Below are 20,486 nucleotides of genomic sequence, written 5' to 3' on the forward strand. Positions count from 1 at the left end.
GCATCCACGAGGTTTTTAAATCCTGTAAATATCTGTCCTGCTTTTTGTAAAAATGTCCAGAACATTTAAAATAGTGAGACAGACAGCCACCAAAAAGTAATGACTGGCCAAACAAGACATTTACATTTAGTGTTTTTATTTGCTCTGCTTATCCAGGTATCTTATTTTTAGATGAAGGGAAACAACATAATCACTTGAAATAAGAAACTTATCGATATGTTAAAGTTACCAAGTTAATAAGTTTTAGTTTCACTGTAGATAAATAATAATCCTTTTCTCCAAGGTACTGCAGTGTCCACAAGGTGGAGCTAGTTAGCTTTGGTCTAACAGCAAACAAACAAAGTAGCTCAGGAGACAGAGCAGGGTGTCCACCATCCCCAGGGTTGGTACTTCAGTCTCCAATTCCTCCAGTCAACATGTCACAGTGTCTTCATAATACTGCGTGTTGGTTTCACACATACTAGGGGATGATCATAAGACCAAAGCAGACTAGTGTCATGACTAATCAGAATGTGGGGCGGACAAGGTGGATAATGGGGTGGAAACTAGTTTGGAAAGGGGGGAAAAGAGAGGAGGAATGATTTGTTATTCGAGTGAGAAAGAAGCATTGACAGCTTTAGTTACTAGTTACTTTTCAGATTCCAAATACATCAATTCAGATTCCACATATCTTCCTGCAACAAGATGTTTTACTTTTAGACCTAAATCTGAAAGCAGCCCTATGGAGTAAGAAACCCCCACTTATGGACATGTGTCCACCAGGTGACGCTGTAGGACAAGTCAACAGAGTAACAGGAGTTAATTCTCTCTTTTTAAACCATTCGTAAAAATAAAATGTTGAATAACTCTGCACCGTAGAACAGAGGAGAGATGAACACACATGCTTAAAACAAACCTGTTTAGATGAAAAAAAAAAAATTCGATTTTAGTTTAGAAACCTTGTACATTTCTAGGTTTATTTGTCCAACTCCTATGGTCAAAACAGGACAAAGGACCAATACAAACCCTGACTAACAGCACATTTTCCGACGTTGTCACTGATTACGTCTGATCACAAAGTTAAGCTACGGATCAGTCTGCGCATGCGCGTCGCGAAGACCACTTGAGCGTCTGCGCAACACAACAAAATAACAGAAACCAGAAACAACAACTGACAAGATTTGGTTTATTTGTTTGGTTTTTCTGAATAAACATATGATACAAGAACTGATTACACGTCTAATGTTACCCAAGAGGGATTTATCCCTTCATAAGGATTAATAAAACATTTTTTCAGTATAGTTTATTTATATTCAGCTTTATCTCTGTGATATTTATCTGCACATCAGTGTTATATGACATGTTCCCCCTGTCTTTTTACCTAACAACCTGCTGTATAATTGATTAATACAGACAAACAAGTGATTGCAACAGAGATTTTATAATAAATGCCCATGGTGTGATGAAATTCAACTTATGGGTAAGCAAACTGTTTTGTTTTTTCAATGTGTGGCTGTTTTGCATCTTCATAATTCCCTCCTCTTTATTCACAAGGATGTGATTAGTTGGCAGTGAGTATATAAAGCTGTGTGTGTTTCACAGCTGTATCAAACTCAGCTTCATCAGCCATGGATAAACGGTTTGTGCTGTGCCTGTTGTGTGTGCAGGTTTTCCTGCTGGTCACAGCTTTCCCTGAAGCAGCCGCTCTACCCCCTGGTGATGATCAGCAACAAAAATATGTTAATGAGGTAAGAAGATTCATGCAGCTTCTCTGGTGCTGTTACAGCAGATCTTTAATTGAACTGTGTTTTTAGGCTTTAGGTCTAAATGTCAAACACGTTGTAACAGAGAGAATCTGCTCAGTTTTTATTGTCCTTTTGGGGTAAAGGTTGACAAGTCCTGATATTTCGGCTTAAAAGTACTAACAGTTAAGTCAACTTTACAAATCTGAGAGATGAAAAAGGCAACTACACTCTGATATTTTGTTCTATATCGCAAGGTGATTTGATGTATTTTTAATCTGAAGAATAACTAGTAACTAAAGCTGTCAATGCTTCTCTGACTCACTCTTTTTATATGTTGCAGAAATCACAGCGTGATGGAAAAATGAAAGGAAATCGTCGGGGGTGAGTTTTATTCTTTCATGTGAACTCCACAGAACACCTAACAAATGCTATTAACAACAGTAAAACATCAAATCAATTGCAAATTGGCACTAATTTCCACTCAGCAGCAACAATGAAATACACATTTGATATGAATACAGTGGAAGTTATTAATGTTTTGGGTTTTTATTTCCCACAGATACCGAGCTGGACAAGGATCTTCTATTATGTTACCATGATCCCACTAAAAAGGGAGATCACATCCACCATGTAAGTAAACAGTCTGTAAAATCAATGGAAACACTTAAGCAGAGAAAGAATAAAACTAACTTTTTATCTGATGTTGGTCACTCGCTGATTGTTACTGTTACTTATATTTATTCTTACGCTGCTTCTTCTTCTTTTGTTTTTTAATGTCAGTGATCAGAAGATAAAAGATGAAGAAAGTCCAAAGAAGACACATTTAAAGACTGAATATATATCTTCTAGAAGTTACTCAGTTATAATATCCATTGGAACTAACTAAATATATGTAGTAGCCACATACGTATGTATTTTGTGTTTTGGATACTTTACAGCATATTTTGATGACATATATGATTTTATTTTTACAGAAATAAATATATGTACAAAAACATATTGGGGCTTGTATTATTTCAATGTTCTGCTCACATCATGTCGCACATATATAATTATGTTACCGCATTATGTTACCACACTGGTGCATGTTAGACACAGGGATGGTATTGAACTGCGTTTTTGAGTTTTTTCAGAGTAATCAATTTATTAGTTTTCATTGCTGAAATAGTTTCACCAGGTTTTGTCCTGAAGCTACTTTGCAGGTTTATACAGCTGCTTTTGCCCTAAAATCATAGTGCACTGTTGCAGTCTTTTAGCCATCAAATCAAATCAAATGTATTTATGTAGCTGTAGCTGTAAATTAGACCATGAAGCTCTGAGCTCATGAACATTAACAATAAAAACCTCATGTCTTAGCTTCGGCACCACTACTGTAGGTCTGGTTCAGTTTGGTCTGTGCTGAATTCAAACATCACTTAACAGTGACAAATAAAACTTTATCTAAATTGTCTACTGATTCTGTATATGCACGACATCTCTGGACCCCATTATGACTGCAACATATCATTTCAAAAACAATATAAAATAGCCGGTTAGCACTTGTCATCTTAAGAAAGCAAAACAAAGCACATTAATTTTGTTTGCTTCCTTTGACTTCCCATAAAAGGGGACTCTTTTATTTGGTTTTTGGTAACTCACTCAAACTAAACTTTGTTAGCACTGAATCAAATTCCAGCCGCTGAACTGTGTCTAACCTTGCTACTGTATGTAAGACACTAATTTTAGTTAATGCAGTCTTGGCCACCGTTTGTAAAAAAAAAAATGTTCCAGCTTTAACTGATGGTGTCAGCAGAGTGTAACTTATGTGATAACCATCTAACAGCCATACATAGACATACAGTATACAGTACACACCTATGGTTCTTCTTCACATGTGTGGGATTCTCTAAATTATTAATACTATCTAACAGGATTCAAACAAATGTATTCGGAAATTCCGACAAAGTGAAACATTTCCTCTGTTTATTATTCTGTAACCGGATGGTGCAGCTCAACTGCTCACCCCTGAATGAACTCAGAACAAATGAGGGAAGCTTTTTTTCCCCCTCCTTAAAAAAACGTATCTCTGGGGGAGTGAATGGTAATCTTCCACATTCCTAGAAGATTTACATGGAGGATAGTATCAAAGTAAACACTGTGGGTGTGGATGTGGACTAAAACGCAGTTAGTGAACCTCAAGTGTGCTTTTCAGTGAGAACAGGGGTTGGCTGTGAGTGAAGTAAAACAGGCTGACCACTAACAACAGGGTCAGCAGTACAATACCAAGCTCTGCCAACCCACAGTGAAACATAGAAGTTGTTTCTCACTGAGTGTGTCACACTTGTAAGTCTCTTTAGATAAAAGTGTCTGCAAAAGGATTTCTTGCATATTTTAAAATCCAACATTTTATTTTGCACACTACACACATTTTACAAGTCTGTGTACTTGTTTTCTTTTTTTGCCTGCTAGGAAAAGCAGCACATGCATCATTAACTTAATGTTAAACTATTCATGAATTTATTTTATGGGCTTTAATTGCAAAAGCGTATTGTTCGTGTTGTATCTCTGTGTTAAAATGCTGATAAAATACTTTCTTTCCTCTCAGACAGGTTAAAACATAAAACTTAAGAGATATCCTCAATAAACCTCAAATAAATTATTTGGTTGCTATTTGGTTTCTGTCTCCTGTCATTTGACTTCTCCCTCTCTCTGAGTCATTCTGCTCAGAAGTGTCATTGTGTCAGGCTTCAGCTGATTCCTTTCTCTTTAGTCAGAGACACAAAGCAGTGACTAAAGGTAAGACTGGATTTTGAATTTCTGTAATCACATTAAATCTGCACAATTAAATAAAGTGCCTATCTACAATCCTATCATATAATGGAATGTAAACTAAATTTAATTGTTTTTACATATTTGATTGAACTTTATTTATTTACAATCTCCTGCAGACCGGTTTTGATACAGGAAAAAAAGTTGTCCTTCTGAACCACTGACATTGTTTGTACAGTACCTTTGACATGCGACCCATAATCGGAGGTTAGAGGTTTGCCTAATGCTGTTTATTGGGCTGTTTTACCCAGACCATGGATCGAACCACTGACCCTGTGGTTCGATCCCTGCACGGTTTGAGCACGGTTTATGCTCCTATATGTCTAACTGTCTCTGGGCAAGACACTGAACCCCTAACCGCCCTTTCCCATCCCCAGCTGTGCAGTTCCGGTCCAAGCCCGGCAGAAATTGGGGAGGGTTGCGTCAGGAAGCGCATCCGGCGTCAAAACTGTGCCAAATCAACATGCGGACAATGATCCGCTGTGGCGAACGTGAACTCACGCGACAAAAGGAAAAAAAAGGAAGAAAAAAGAAAAAACTCTGTATATTTAAATACCGAATATATTGATTGATGCGTTAATAAATGTAAAATTTTATGTTGCAGCTGTTAAGCGTAGGACTAACTTTAAGTAGTTGTTACAGTGCTGGGTAGTTAAATTGTAGCTAAACTTGTAATTATATATTAGGCTGAACTTTCTTACGTTAGCGTTCTTTGCTCGTAAACTTTGGTATCACTTCTTTCGCCTTTCGCTAAAATCTCGGCATCGTCCCAGAAAAAGCACCGATCTCTCAATGAGCTATTTTCTCGTTAGTTCCCACCCGCGCTTCCCGATTGTGACAGCAAACGCACTCTCGTCTCACGCAGTCCAAGAAAACCCCACACTGCAGCGTTTACTGTAGTTTGGGCAAAAAGACGACACAGATAGGTGAATAAACACCGTGAGTATGTATTGAACAAAATGTGTAGATACGTTTTACCATTCTGTAACGTTACCTCTCTGCTTTGTAACTCATCACCGTTTAGCCTCTTATAAACTGCAGAAGGACTTGGTGGCTGCTCAAGATGGTCTACAGTGCATATTATCGACACGTCAGTGTTTGAATCCAAGTAGCAAGACCCAGTATATGAGCTTGCACTGTGATAATAATAACTAACCGGGCAGCAAATAGCTACAATTTAAAAATACTACATTCACATTAATGCCTCAGTAATATGAATTTTTATGAATAAGAGATTTTACTTAAATACAAATGATATGTTACATTTTCAGCTTAGGACAACTGAAAATGTGTTGTGCCTAGATTATACTGCATATTGGTATGTACAATCCTAATTTACTAACTATTTACTACTTTTCCGGCAACTGAACTTCAGACAGTAGATAATACTATAGATAGATAGATAGGACTGGAAAACACGCAGCTTCAAAGGCGGAGACATCTGCAGAGAGGGACAGAGAGGGAGACAGAGAAGGAGAAAGACAACTACGGGAGAAAACACACAGAGTTAATGTCATACAGTGGTGACAATTGTGGGGTGAGAGGAGAGGAGAGAGGGTCAAGAGGACCCACATCATTAGACCACAATCATTACACAAAACCATTTGCAGATTGCAGGGTTTCTTCTCTACATTTATTTCCTTGAACAAGAGGAATGTTTATGTCCACCTCTAATTTAGGACCATATCCTGTCATAGTTTGGCTGTAAAACAAATCTTATTTTAAAGGCTTTAATATATTGAGAACATTAAATACAGACATTGACTGTTTGACATCTGTTTGTCAAATGTTGAATACACAGCAATATTAGATTGGTTTTCAAGTAAAAACAGTACATGCCTTCTCCAAATATTAACTTAGTAATGAGGAGATATTTTAAAATATTGAGAAGGTTTTTTCATTTTAAGAGACTAAGTCATTATTTAACAACATAAGAAGGTTTTTTTTTTGAGAAAGTAACTAATTATTTTAAGATACAGCATCCTTTTTACTTTATAACAGTTGTGAAAATAGGCTTGTGTACTTGCAAAACTAAATTACACATATAACATTACTGATATTAAAAATGATGTATTATGTAACTAAAGTGATACATGTCATAATGGAAAACTCGACCTAAAGCATGCATCGATGCACAAGCACAGTTGATAGTGTTTAAATGTCAGACAAGTAATCCAATATGTTCTCTCTCATTTCATCTTATTAGCATGGACATCTCAGATGACTACTCTTATTATTTTAACATCAGCTACAACTTCAGCTATGAGGACTATCCCACCTTGTGTGAGAAGGATGAGATCCGTTCCTTCGCCGCCGTCTTCCTCCCGATCATGTACACCGTGTGTCTGGTGGTGGGACTAGCAGGAAACGGCTTAGTCGTGGCCGTCTATGCCTTCCACAAACGCCTCCGGACCATGACTGACACTTTTCTGACCCATTTGGCCGTAGCCGATCTGCTCCTGCTACTCACACTGCCTTTCTGGGCTGTGGACGCGGCGAGGGGCTGGGAGCTGGGGGAGGTTGTGTGTAAGACTGTGTCAGCCTGCTATACGATCAACTTCACCTGCTGCATGCTGCTGCTGGCCTGCATCAGCCTGGACCGTTTCTTAGCGTTAGCCAGGGTGCAAGGTGGGCACCAAAGAGGGCGGCTGCACAAGGTGTTTAACCGGAGGTACTGTTGGATAGTGTGTTTAGCTGTTTGGTTAACAGCTTTCATGCTGGGTCTTCCTGATTTAATACTCTCAGAAGTGATTTGGGCATCTAACAGATATATCTGCATAGCTGTTTACCCTCCACCTATGGCAAGAGGAGGAAAAGCTGCCCTGGAGATAGCTGAAGTGTTTCTTGGGTTCCTGCTTCCTCTCCAGGTTATGGTGATCTGTTATGGCAGCATGGCCCGAGCACTTAGGGACCTCCCTACAGAGAGCAGAGGCAAGAAATGGAAAGCTTTGCGTGTTCTTCTAATAGTAGTGGGAGTGTTTGTGGTCACACAGCTGCCTTATAACGTACTGAAGCTCTGTCTATCAATGGACTCAGTATATTCTTTGGTGACTCACTGTGGAACAAGTAAAGTTTTGGAACAGGCAGCTCAGGTGACGGAGAGCCTGGCCCTCACTCACTGTTGCCTCAACCCAATCCTCTACACCTTTGTGGGTTCTTCCTTCAGGCAGCACATGGTGAAAGTGGCCAAGGCGTTTGGAGTGAAGAGGAGGAGAAGAGGACGTCCTGCAGAGGAGACAGAGATGTCATTTAACTCCCACTGTGTGTCTCAAGAGAGCAACTCATTCTCAATATGAGCCTAGCCTAGGTTCTATATGTAGTAAAATCACTTATTTCGTATATACAGTAAAAGCAGATGTAATAACCGTGTTACAATAATATTGTAAGTGTAGCAGTGAAAGCATAGAAGTCATAACGCATTAGAAACATTCAACATATTGTAACACATAGTTCCCATCACACCCAAAATGAGGTTTCTAGTCCTCATTTTGGTTTGTCTGAACTTGTTTTTGTATGAAAAACAAAGTTTTTTTTGTTTTGTTTTTTGTTGTTGTTCTGAGTGCTTACAAATGCATTTGTTTTTATGTTTTCAGATGTTTTGTCAGGATTTACATCCTGATTAAAAAAAAAATCCCTTTTCTTTACTTGCATATTTTTGTACTTGCATATTTTACAATACAATACAATATACAAAGTATTGAACTTTACCTCTTTAAACAAAATAGCACCAAAAATGTATTCAAAATCTTCCTGGTATCATAGCTCAAAATAAATTGAGTTCAGTGTTATTCAAATCAATGAGACAGAGTTTTTTTCCTCCAGAAAACCACAAGAAAAACAAATATTTTGCCAACAACCCACTAACAATGGTCATAAACCAAAGTGTTGATGCTGGATAAACACCCTGAAAGAGACATGGATTTAGTATTTCTGTCATAGAAAAAGTGCTGTACAATGCTGTTAACAGGTTTGTTTTTGTTTTTCAACTTTTGTATCCTGGTCTTCAAGAAACAACTTTTCATGTCAGCATTAAGCATTTGTATCAGTTATCATTTAACGTAAAATGTGTTAAGACTTTTTCTACAGAATAAAAAATGCCCTTTGCAATGAGTTCACAGACTCAGTGGATTTGTTTATGCTTTATCCAGATGAGGACTAGATTTCACAAGAAACATTTACCTCCCACACTGCTCGCATTCTACAAATTACTAATCAGCTCAGCACTCCAACCTCATGATCTGCATTATGCACTCTACAGCTACAAATGATACAAATAATTATTGAAAAAATATAGTATTCATTTAGCTTTTGATCAGTTTATTTAAATCCTGATCCATTTGATGCACTATATATGCTTGTACCACTGAAATGAAGTACATACATGATTTTTCGTCTGTAATATCTCAGTTGTACTATATGGTTTTAATAATATGTTTTATTTCACTGTTGTCTAGCAAAGCAGGATACCACTATTTTCAGATCCTAATTATAGCTACAGTTATTCAAAGAATTACTGTATTATTAAATTACTACAGTATATTGTATGTGTCTGTTGCCACATAGAATTCATGATAAACTTAAGAAAATTAAAGATAAAATTCTAGTAGCTCCAAAACCACAACTGAAACCTAAGGATCCGACTCTGCTATCACTCTGAAGCCAAGTGACTGGGCTCATACAGTCAAGTATTAACTCAGCTCGTGTTATTAAGTAGTTGTAAAACCAATTCTTTTCTTAAGGTTTAGAAACATTGTGCATTGCAGAGCCAGATTGCCCCTGAGATGCTCTTATATTGTTTTGGATACAAGAAATAGTCGGTGAAATTCAGTTAGAAAGGTTTGTTAGTAGAACTAGTAACACAAACATTTAAAATTGCTGATAAAGATCAAGGTTCCAGTAACCACAGTATTTCAGTAACCACAGTATTTCTGGGTAGTCAAGTGGCAACTTGTTATGCAATTTCAGTAATGGAATAATGCCTATCAAGAGTGCAGCATGTTGACAGAATACAATATTTTGAGTTTAATTAAGTTATCTAGAAGCACCTATAGGCCTATAGAACACAGTAGACATAATATTACTTTGAATGGGTTCTGCTCTAACTGGAATATTTTAAAGAACAACAATTGTTTTCAAAATCTTTGATAAAAGTATATTTAATATTTATCTTAAAAGTTGCTGATGCGTAACATTGTACTTATCGGTGGCATCACCAAATTGTTGGTATTAAGAGATACCCAGACTTTGTCTGGATAGCTGGACAGCATATGTTAAAGGAGCAGACCTAATTGAAGTAGTCCTGAATACTGCTTCAAAGCAGTATTGGGAGAGGTGTCCACTTGGTGTGTAGTACTACCTGTAGGTCCATTAGTTTGCACTGAAGGAAAAGGGTTATTGTAACAGATCCAAACTTTTTATTCTTCACTCTCCCCATGCTGGAGCCCTGGGCACTTGTCCTCTCTCTGGTATATTTCTCAGCACAAGAAGCAGACCTCAACGTCCTGAAAATGAAAAGATAAGGCTTTTACTTTTCTGTGCCAAATCTACATCCAGTGGGACTGGGCTCCCTTTCATGTGAGTCTGAGCTTTGTTGTTTACTCAATTGCTGAGAACATCTGGCAAACACATGTGCACCACACAGATTATCTGAGCAGACAGATGCACACAACACTGATAAACAACATCTACTAACCTTTTTGTGAGGTGATGAGGAAATTCTCTTCATAGATCCGATTCTTATTTTATTGTTTACAGTACAGTTGTTTTCAATGCCAATTCATTTTTAAAAGATTAATAATTCACTTGCGGTGCTCTCTGGAACCATCTCCGTAAAAGCAGTTCACGGTTTGTTTGCAACCCCGTCACAACAGTCTCTCATTACAATTGGACGAATACAGCATTACATAGTTAAAATACCATAAACCTTCTGTATCTCATCTGGAACAAATCAAGCGATCGTTCATGGAGTGATGCTGCAGGTCATACTCTAGCACGTGTACGTCTCATGTGGAAACTGTCAGGGTCTTGTTGCACTTCCTGTCCCTGGACTTTTATTTTGTGGCCCCTTCTCCTTACTTCCTGTCCTTGGTTCTTTTCCCCAGCTTTGCCCTCGTTATCCCTCATTGTTTGCACCTGTTCCACCCTCTATTTAAGTTCAGTCTTCCCTTCACTCCCCTGCCAGATCCTCGTCATTGTTAATGTGGTCACTGTCTTCATCGTGGGCATCATTGTCATCATTATTACCCTCACCAACTCCACAGTAGACTCTGGACTTTTGGTAAAGCCTGAAACTTACGTTTCTCGAACTCTTGGGAAATCTGGACTCCTGCATCTTGGACTTTTGGTATCCTGGACTCTGTGTGGTTTTGGTCTGAGGTCTGCCTTTTGTTTAATTCAGTATTTTGGCCTAGTCCCTAGTTTTCTCCGCTTGTTTTATCCTGTTTTTTTCATGTTTAGGTTTGCTTGTGTGCTCTTCAGTTTGCCAGTGCTTTATGTTGAGTTTGTTTGTGACTGCCCCCCCATAGTCCTTGTGTGTATGTGCTCCCCCAACTCAGTTACTTTGGTATTGTTCCCTTCCAGTGTGTTTTTAAGTTGTGCTCCGTTTTACTTTAATCATTATTACGTCTTAGCCTTTGTTCAGTAGTTTGTTCTTTGATATTTCTTAGTCTCCTTAGCCTTACCCTTGTGTTTACCCGCTCTAGTCGTTTAACGTTTATCTGTGCCTTAGTTTATCAGTAGCCTCTGTTAGTTCTTTCTCTAACTTGTCCCCTGAGCCCGAGCTGTGTTTATTTCTGGTATTTCGGTTCCCCTCTTGTTTTCAAGTGAACTCCTTTCGTGTGCTGGTCCTGTTCATCATTTAAATCTCTTTCAATAAAAGCCCCTTATTTTGCAAACCCTCGCTCTGTCTCTTCTCTTGGGTCCATCCTTTAACCTAAACGTGACAGAAACCATTGAAGTTTATGCAGCAAAACACTTTAGTCTGCCAAAAGAAAAGAAGGGAAAATGGTCTCAATAATTTGTCATTGCTTTTCTTTTCTCATTTTATTTTCAAATAAGAATATCATGACCGTTTGGATTAAAGGAAACTCTAAGTTGTTATAAAATGCATTTATTGAAAATATAAAACAGTAAATAAATGACAAAATAAAAGACTTTTTGTAATCAAACCAAAAGGCACAGGGAACTGCTCTTATCAGATATTTCCAATGACAAATTTTGCTATTTCAATCATTTCATTACAATTATGGCAGTAGACCAGTCACTTAAAAAATGAGAACAAAGATTGTTTTTCTTAAATTAAGTAAACAATATGTAATTATATGCAATTATATGAAATTATTTTAAACAAAAACCCTGGCCTAAAATGGCAGTGGCAGAATAATTTAGAAAAGGAAACTTTCTGGCATTTTTTACATTACAAGGTTACAAAACATAACCAAAACATTAACTCATTAAATACAATATGCCATTCTAAGAACTAAAACTATGAAATTTGTTAAGTTGTAACACTCCATAACATCCATGCAATGAAAGTTACTCCCAAAACCTGAACTAGATCACCACTTTTTTTAAATATTGGGGGAAAAAAAGACAATACTGAATGTGTTACTGTAAATATCAACTGCAGATGCTGTCACAGTTCCACAGGTTAATAAAATACAGAAAATAAAGCCATTGTCTTCAAGTCTTGTACTTTCCACTGAATGTGGAAAAATGCAAAAATACACGCAAAAGCTTGGTGAGAGGATGAAGGATTTGCTTGACTTATTTCCAGTGAAACATCCTGTTCTTCTGGAAAGCTGTAAGTAACCTGCCAGTAAATCATTAACAATGCACTGAGGACATACAGTAATTACTACTGGTCACACAAATAGCTTACAGTAACTTTATTCAGGCATTTTGATTTGTGTTGGCTGAGACTAAAAAGGACAGTAAAGTGTAATGGAGTTGTGTGGCACACAGAAGAAAACTCTGTGAAAGTTTTTAATGATGATAATGTTCAGGTGCTGGCTGTGCAACTATAACAAACGTGGGAAACATGTTTGAAGCATCTTTAAAGGGAGGTAAACAGTACTTTCGAAGTTTGTAAAACCTTATGGCAGAACTGTTGTCAGCCATCAGTAGTTGAGAATCTGCACATCAAACAGGTCACACACTCCTTCACTGCCATCCAAGTGGTAGCTGTAGTCTATGCCTGCAGGTAGGGAGAGGAGCAACAGTGAGAATACAGTGAAAACATCAATAACTATGATACAATATAGATAATTGCAGAAAAGCGCTACAGATGGTACTGTTGTAGTTTACACTACAATAGTGTATGAAATGAAAAATATCTGATAAATGGATTGCCAGTAATATAAGTTTAGATATTCACAGCAGCCAAAAGAAGAATCTTAATGAAATGTTCATAATTTACATGTACAACAAGCACATTTCTGACTACATAAAGATAGTAGATGTAGGTCTTGCAAAACTTACCCTCAGTGGACATTAGCTCATCAATCAGATCAACAGTTCCTGAAAGAGAATTAAGACATGTTTATGTTCCACAGTATAATCAAAGAGTCACGGTTACAGACTGTAATCTCAAATCATAACCACCAAGGCTGGACAGAGTATCAACATGTTATTAAGCCCTTTTCTCGCATCAGTCCCCATCAGTCTCCCTATTAGAATCAATGCAATAAATAAAAGCATGCTTGCTTAAATGGAGCGATAAGTGAAACAAATGTGAAGCAGTTTCCCCTTAATCTCGATGCAGAATGCCATTACTGCACTAACTCTGTGTTCACATCCCTTACCCTCTCTGTCATCCTTCATACGGTCTTCAACAGTGTTGAGCTTCAAAAAGCTGCTCACATCCAGTACAGACTGGAAATCTGGGCCCACCAGGTCCATCTGCTGCTGATCCAACACAGCCACTGGCTGACTGTGACACTCTGCAGGGAGCAAAGGAGGTACGACAACTATGTTTAAGTCGAATGCCTCTTAACAAATGAAACCTCCAACAAGCTGGATAACAACTCAGCCATGAAGTAATAGAAAAACTGCTCTATTTCTTAGATACCAAGAAAGAGTACTGGTATAATTATGGTTTTAGCTGAGAAGATAAATGAGAAGTCACATGACTTACTGTGTAGTAATTTCAAATGTTCATATTGCCTTTTTTTAAAGACCCCAACTCCCAGTTTCCTCACTTTTGAAGAACATGAACCAGGATACTGACGGACCTGTGATCATTCACAAAAAACTGGGTTCTATAAATTTTTATGAATGTGTGTTGTGTCACTGTATTGGTAATTCCTCTTTTTTTTTGTAAGTAAGGAAGAAAGGTCTGAGTGAGTTTCATTCTGACACAGTGAGCGGATGTCTGCTAGTATTTTAGCCAGTCTTACAGTATATATTGCTTACACGTATCGTGCAATGCTGACTGAATCTGTTAATAAACCTAGATCCGGAAAAGGAAGTGATGTGTCTCTCATAAATACTGCAGGTCTCCTACTCAATATTTGAATTAATGAATAAAAAAAATGTAATAAATAAATACATAAAAGTTTTTTCTGTTCACATGACATGATGTGGAATCCGAATTATGCAGTGTGTCCATGTGTGATATACAAGATGCCTACCAGTTAGTTTCATTTTGTTAAATTTCTCCCCACAAATATTTTCTTTACAATCAAAATTTACCGTTGCAAAAGGGTGACATCAAACCACAGGCTACAATGCATTACCTTCTGAGTCTCCACAACAAATGATCACAGGCAAAGACCTTGTGGGCTTCTGTTCTGCTTTACCCCATAAGGTTTTGTTTTCTGCCCACTAGAGGTGTTCTAAAGTGTCTAAAGGTTTACCAGAAATGGTACAGCATAGTATTTTGCACTAAAGAAAGTGGACTGAACACGTGCAAACTATGATTTATGTAGGGAAACAGTTATGAAAGGAGAAGTCTTAGGCACTGTATGGATAGTTTAAGAAAATTAGGAATTTGGACAATAAAAATAATGGGTTTACAAAGTAAGAACACAAATTTCTGTGTTGGAATTGTTTAGCAAGTCTGCACGTTTTGTTTTTTTATTAGTTAACCATATAAAAAGGCCTCGGTAATAACACTAATATTCTTCTAAAATTAGTTTTTAGATGGATTACTGAGTATTTGCTAAACTTTCTGAAAGTCTAAACATCCTTGACTCAGCGCTTTTGGTTTCCTTTTAACATATACTGAGATCCCATTTTTTTTGTTGGGCATGCTGACATGTGATATTTCTGAGTCATCCCAGCTTCCCAGCCACCTCTTTAAACAATATTGAACAAAGTTCACATGATTCATTTCATAATGCCAGTACCATCTTATGATTTGTCTTCAGGATTATATTTCCTGATAACACAGCTCAGTGATGCATTACTTTCAGTTCCCAGAAAAGAAAATGATACTAAATTAAATATGTTCCTGCCTGCAATTCTGTTACAGCAAAATAAAAACAACAAACAACCCAAAAAACTCACAGGGATCAAATTAAGTAAAATAAGTAAAAGCTCCCGTGACATTGATCATGAATGTACAGGGCTTTTGAAAAAAATAAAATAAATGATATACTTATACTGTTGAATAATTCATCAGGACCACAAACCTAATCTGTTTTATAGAGGAATTACAAAAAAAAAGCATTAGACTTGTCAGATATCAAAATCCCTGCCCATACCTATCTGCACATCAGGAGGGGTAGAGGATGGCGTCAGAACTTCATCATGTTCTGCCAGCACCATCTGGTGCTCTGAGCACAGAGAGCCCTGGCTGCAGTAGGAGGAGGTAGTGTTAGAGGCAGAGGACACAGACATTGAAAGAGGGAACCTCTGCAGACTGGCAGGGGTGCTGGGTGGAGTTAGCATTGGACAGATGTCATCAGTAGGTGGCACAGCAAAGACTATGGGTATTTTGGAGTCTGAATCCCTATTGATGAGCAGGACCTGAATGGGAGCTGAGTGGCTGCGTAGGTTCACTTGGTACTTCTTCTGACCACTCAGGCCCTGAGGAGAAGCAACATTGTGATAAGCTTGTAGTCAATAAAATAGCTGTAAACTGTTTCATACATAAATAGTATGTTAAAGCATTTATAATGACAAACACACAAAATTACTACTTATTAAGTTGATGCAGCTTCTCTCAGAACCTGTGGAGTATTTTAATTCATCTTTTGATTTAATCTGATCTTTCATATTCAGATGATTTTAGTAGTAAAGCCACCGTCTACCAGCTGCCCAGTACTATATGCAGTCACATGACTCATACTAAGTTCGCAGCCAGCTGGTAACCATGGTGGACTGTAAATACATTTCCTGCAGAAGTTGATAGAAACCTAAAACAGAGCTAAAAAAAATTAATAAAAAAGATAATTGAATTTCCATCAGGTGGCCAGAAGTAGTACTCCAGCTGATGATTAATCATGTACTGGGCGCTTTGCTAGCAAGTTTGCTATATCAATTAAAAAGGTGATAATAATTAGTGCTGTGCTCACAGCTTGTTTCTGCAGCTGCAAAGCCATGAGAAATGGATCACTGCATTAGTCTGTTTTTATACAGGTTATAAGCAGTGAACCATAAAAGTCACTCTATTGAATTATTGATTTCTGGTGACTATTGCCATTAATTACAGAACAAAATTCCATTTCTCCAGATCTAAACGGAAAGCAAGAATTGTCCAACCATTTCAGGTAGCGGCACCTCCAGCCGCGTCCCAGCAGGAGCCACAACAGCGAGAAGAGTGTCTCCACTGAAGGCACTGCAGATGTCTTCATGTGTCACAAATTTATAAGTGGATAGGTGTTAAGAAACAGAAACAGGATTACTCATGGTAGAAAAATGAAGACAATAAACTGGAAAAACAAGACTTTGAGCATTGTATATGTCAGGATTAGCTTGGCAAGAGTCTGACAATAGCAATTATATTTATAATCCTCCCTGTGGACCCTTTTCTCTGTTCAATACACAAACAATGTTAAAAGGATTAAGAGAATTTTTTTTCCTTTCTGAAATGGGTAAATGGGGCCAAACAGACAACTAGAATTACAAACTGTAGGGGTAGACAAAAAAAAACAGATTACAAAGGACACTTGAAACACATAAAATGTAAAGCGTCAATCAATGTTTTAAACACTTAACCTGTTTAGTAAAACAGTGAGTTGATTTTAAGTTATTTAGAAAGAAAGAATGAGGGTGTGTGCAGTTGTAACAAGTCTAAGATGAAATGTCAGCAGAAACTCACAGTTTATGTAATGGACTTAACAACAACTGAGTGAAAAAATGGAAGGATATGTGTTGGTGATTGGATCTTGATTCAGGTGTTTGATATTCTCCTCCAGCCATGCCCTCTGACTGTCTAACTCTTTTTCCTGGGCCTCTAGCTCAGCGATCTGCGCCTTTAAAATGTTTACCTGTTCCAGTACCTCCAAAGTTTGGCTGCCTCTGTTCTCACCCCTGAATAAAAGGTATTAAAAAAAAAAAAAAAAGAGATGAAGGGGTGAGAAAAAAAATAAATGATGGTTTAATGTCGAATATGATAACAGCCAATTTAAGTGGTTCATTTAAAAGAAAAATTTAAAATGTTACTAAAAGTGAGCAACACATTTGATATCATCTTGTGAAGAGTCTAATCATGAAGAAACATTTCCTGTGTGGTAGAATAAAACATGCTCTAAAAATCCTCAAACATATTTTAAGTAATTGATCAGTAAAAATGTCATCATTCAAGAATGAAAATGAAAGAAAAAAAAGTGTTTTCAAACCTCCACTGAATAATATTCTTGTTTTTCTTCTCGATCAGCCCCACTCCTTCCAGCACATTGGTTATGTCATATATCCTCCTTTTCTGCTTCACTGCCAAGCTGTCTGCAGCCTGTCGATTCAGACAGATATTACATGACTTACTCACCAACAGCTTCACATAAACCCCTTGCTGACTAGGTACAGACACATTCAGCTGTCATTAGTTGAAAACCTCAAAATTTTGTGGCAAACATTTCATGAGGTGAAAAAAATAAAGAGACTCAAACAAAGCCAGAAAATAAAGATTTGGTAAATTAAGCTACATGAAGAGTGAATCAAACCCCTTGGCAGGAAAAGGACAGTTACACAATAGCAGAAGAGTAAGGAGGAAGGAAAAGAAAAGATCTAAGAAACCCATTATATAAGCATTAGTTGTTGAAGCATTGTCAAGCTTTGGCGGGCAAAAAGAGAGGGAAAAGTGATAATCACTGTTGAAAAAAAGGTAGTTTTGTAGTAAAAAAGTAGTGGGTCTTGTAGATAGAGCTGCATGTTGAAACACTGAAGGCAGCTAGGTCACTAGAAGTAAAAATAGTTGATGAATAGAATTTTTTTCCTGTTATGTATATTTTAGGATATTTTTGAAACTGTTAGTCACATAAAGTAAACTTTACTTAGTTTTTTTTTTTACAAAATTAGGGAATGTACTAAACACAACATATTTTAAATGAGAAATAAAGTACAGATTTCTTATGTTATAGTCCTATCGCCATTAGACTAAATGGTCTCCTCATTTAAAGTAGCATTTTAAAATGTTGCTTCTCAATCACATATTCATCTGCATTGCCATGGAGCGTGCTCGCCCGAACCACTGGGAGCAACTTAGGGTTCAGTGTCTTACCTAACATTTTGGTTAGGTTCAACATTTAACCAGAAGGAACCAGAAGTCAAACCACTTACAATTTGGTTTGTGGATGACTATGCAACAGATCTATGATGCCAAAATATTGTAGGACAGGCAGAATAATGTCAAATTCCTGACAAATATGGTGGTGCAGTGTGGTTCCCCAGTTCCCCAATTTTCTGCAAACCTCTACGGGTCATTAAAGGAGACTTAAGAGGAGTCTACATTAAACAATATGGCAATACCATTTAACAGATTTAAATAGGCCCATTCTGTTGGAATTTTTAAAAAGACTCTTAATTCGGTAGAAAGATAGATATAGTGCACTCAGATGTAATTAACTTAACACTGTCTTGGGGGGGGGAGACATGCCCACGTTATTTTATTGTCTACATGTAGAGGTTGATTAGTATTCGACAAATAAAAAAAATAAATTTTTGGGACCACCTAGCCTGACTCTTAATTTGTAGTATAAGAATATTGTAAAATACAAAAACATTTTCAGCAAAATACATGTAAAGTATCTAAAGTAAAGGTACTTTTTAATGCACACAGAACAAAGCTTCCTGTGACTAATATATTTATTGTGCTTGACATAATTACATTTTTTGTGATACATCAATACAGAATTATAGTGTTAGAGCTTCTCCGGGTTTATATAAACACATATATTACTTTATATACAGCTCAATTATTTAATGCAGATGAATAAGATGGGACTGTGAGATGGTTAAGGGGGAAAAAAAGTGGGATTTTGGTTAATTTGCTAACCACTCATAGAAATCTGCAAGGTGACAATTAGCACCAGTGAGACGTTTTATCTTAGAGGTAAGTGGCCAACACTACTGGGAAGTACTGATCCTTTAAAACGTCACTTTCATGTGTAAAGCTGACATGTGTTTACGTGAATGTTACTCTGAAACATTTATATTCAAGTTATTGTCGGATAGCTGTAGTAGAGTGGCCAGGTTTGACAGCACAAAACGGAACTTATTGCAAGTAAATGTACCTCAGAACTTGAGCAAAAGTAGATATTCACCTTCCACCAGTGGATATCACTGAACCCACCAACGAGGAGGCCTTAAGTAATGGCCGCTAACGCTCAATAACGCACCTGTGGAACAAATCAATGCCCCTGACTGACCCCATTTGTGACTGACAGGCCTTTGTTCACATCTGCTGTCTGGACGGTGGCCCCAAAACACCAAGTAACCCCCTTCACAGCCACCCACAAACAACAGCACCGAGCCTGCCGTCGCCGTTTCACTGACCACTTTCAAATCAAGGACGCCGTCCTTAGCTTCTTGTAGCAGACTGACAAACTTCATCGTGAGGAGCCCCAAACTTTTCTCGTGACGACTCGGCGTAGAGCGAACGGTCCCCGTCGTCTCAAACTGCATCTTCTTTTTGTAAAATAAAGTCTTATTTTTCTTTTCACTTTGCCGCCTGCGTGTAACTACAAAATACAGGCATTTCCTTCCGTCCGGATTCGGTCTCTGTCACCTCAACGGGACGAGGGCAGTACCTGCGGGGTTTTAAATGAACGTTGTGGTACGTTGGCTTACTTGTTGCCACAGCAACACCTTTGTCCCGCTCCAGCCCCTCAGGCAGTAGAGCCCCGCCTCCCCCTGAATTTGACCCCGCCCTCCAATTTGCCATCCGGGCAGCCCACTGCAACAGCCCGTGTTCAATCGCTCCCAACTGTGATTGCAAGAAGCAGTAAGCAGCTAAGTGCAGTAACTTAACTATTTTGAAGTATTACTACTTTATTAGAGTGCTTTGATAATTTTACTTCACTACAGTTCAGAAAGAAATATAGAATTCATCAATAGAGACAATGTATTTTCTATTTCTCCCAATGTAAGCTTTTTACAGCTATTATAAAGGGTCAGCAGTTCAATCCCTAGTCCTGGATATATGTCGAAGTGTCTCTGGGCAAGACACTAACCCCTAACAGCACATTCCCATCCCTAACTGTGCAGTGACCACTTGAAATTGGGGAGGGTTGCATCAGGGTAAAAAAAAAAAACTGTGCCAAATCAACATGGAAACAATGATCCGCTGTGGCGACCCTGAACTCACAGGATAAGCCGAAAGGACAACAACAACAATATTTATGAAGACGTACAGTTTGTTTTAACAAAAATCTTAAGCACCTTACAGTACATAAAGTGGTTAAAAAATTTACCAGGTGCTGTTTGTGTACTACACCATAAAGCTCAAGTACTGTATCTCAGATATTTCACCCTTATACTAGAAATATTTCTTTGACATTATTTTCACTTTTGAAA

The 20,486-nt window shown here is 37.7% G+C and overlaps 2 protein-coding genes and 2 long non-coding RNA genes across 7 annotated transcripts; 2 read left to right on the forward strand and 2 right to left on the reverse strand.

Moving 5' to 3' along the window:
• The first annotated feature begins 1,573 nt into the window (after window positions 1-1,573).
• Window positions 1,574-2,721, forward strand: LOC137098750 (uncharacterized). Its single transcript, XR_010910636.1, has 4 exons — window positions 1,574-1,727; window positions 2,065-2,105; window positions 2,284-2,354; window positions 2,505-2,721. It is a non-coding gene; the product is annotated as an uncharacterized lncRNA (long non-coding RNA).
• A 1,497-nt stretch (window positions 2,722-4,218) lies between these two features.
• On the forward strand, window positions 4,219-8,643 carry ackr4a (atypical chemokine receptor 4a). Of its 4 annotated transcripts, none has more exons than XM_067475310.1 (2): window positions 4,219-4,499; window positions 6,739-8,643. In XM_067475310.1, the coding sequence occupies exon 2, from the start codon at window positions 6,740-6,742 to the stop codon at window positions 7,826-7,828; it is 1,089 nt and encodes a 362-aa protein (XP_067331411.1). In that variant the 5' UTR covers window positions 4,219-4,499; window position 6,739; the 3' UTR covers window positions 7,829-8,643. The 4 variants fall into 4 exon arrangements, with proteins under 4 accessions (XP_067331411.1, XP_067331410.1, XP_067331407.1 ...); XM_067475309.1 differs by lacking the exon at window positions 4,219-4,499 and adding an exon at window positions 4,570-5,475; XM_067475306.1 differs by lacking the exon at window positions 4,219-4,499 and adding an exon at window positions 4,571-5,471.
• On the reverse strand, window positions 7,619-10,499 carry LOC137098751 (uncharacterized). The gene is made up of 3 exons (XR_010910637.1): window positions 10,225-10,499; window positions 9,889-10,033; window positions 7,619-7,757 (listed from the first exon to the last, which is right to left on the reverse strand). It is a non-coding gene; the product is annotated as an uncharacterized lncRNA (long non-coding RNA).
• A 1,051-nt stretch (window positions 10,500-11,550) lies between these two features.
• On the reverse strand, window positions 11,551-19,762 carry e2f5 (E2F transcription factor 5). The gene is made up of 8 exons (XM_067475567.1): window positions 19,467-19,762; window positions 17,315-17,424; window positions 16,845-17,006; window positions 16,236-16,344; window positions 15,236-15,560; window positions 13,334-13,471; window positions 13,011-13,049; window positions 11,551-12,726 (listed from the first exon to the last, which is right to left on the reverse strand). Exons 1-8 carry the CDS (start codon window positions 19,593-19,595, stop codon window positions 12,650-12,652), a joined length of 1,089 nt encoding a protein of 362 aa, XP_067331668.1. The 5' UTR covers window positions 19,596-19,762; the 3' UTR covers window positions 11,551-12,649.
• Between the last annotated feature and the right edge of the window lie 724 nt (window positions 19,763-20,486).

Source organism: Channa argus, chromosome 14 (assembly GCF_033026475.1).
Source record: "Channa argus isolate prfri chromosome 14, Channa argus male v1.0, whole genome shotgun sequence".
In the NCBI taxonomy this organism is placed as follows: domain Eukaryota; kingdom Metazoa; phylum Chordata; class Actinopteri; order Anabantiformes; family Channidae; genus Channa; species Channa argus.

What these genes read in the sequence shown, in the direction of transcription:
- e2f5 (XM_067475567.1), bottom strand. Translation starts at nt 19,595, where the DNA reads ATGCAGTTTGAGACGACGGGGACCGTTCGCTCTACGCCGAGTCGTCAC. An exon ending in GCGTCCTTGATTTGAAAGTG is followed by an intron (nt 17,425 to 19,466) that starts GTCAGTGAAACG and finishes CTGAATCGACAG; the next exon opens with GCTGCAGACAGCTTGGCAGT. An exon ending in TATGAAGGATGACAGAGAGG is followed by an intron (nt 13,050 to 13,333) that starts GTAAGGGATGTG and finishes ATTCTCTTTCAG; the next exon opens with GAACTGTTGATCTGATTGAT.
- ackr4a (XM_067475310.1), top strand. Translation starts at nt 6,740, where the DNA reads ATGGACATCTCAGATGACTACTCTTATTATTTTAACATCAGCTACAAC.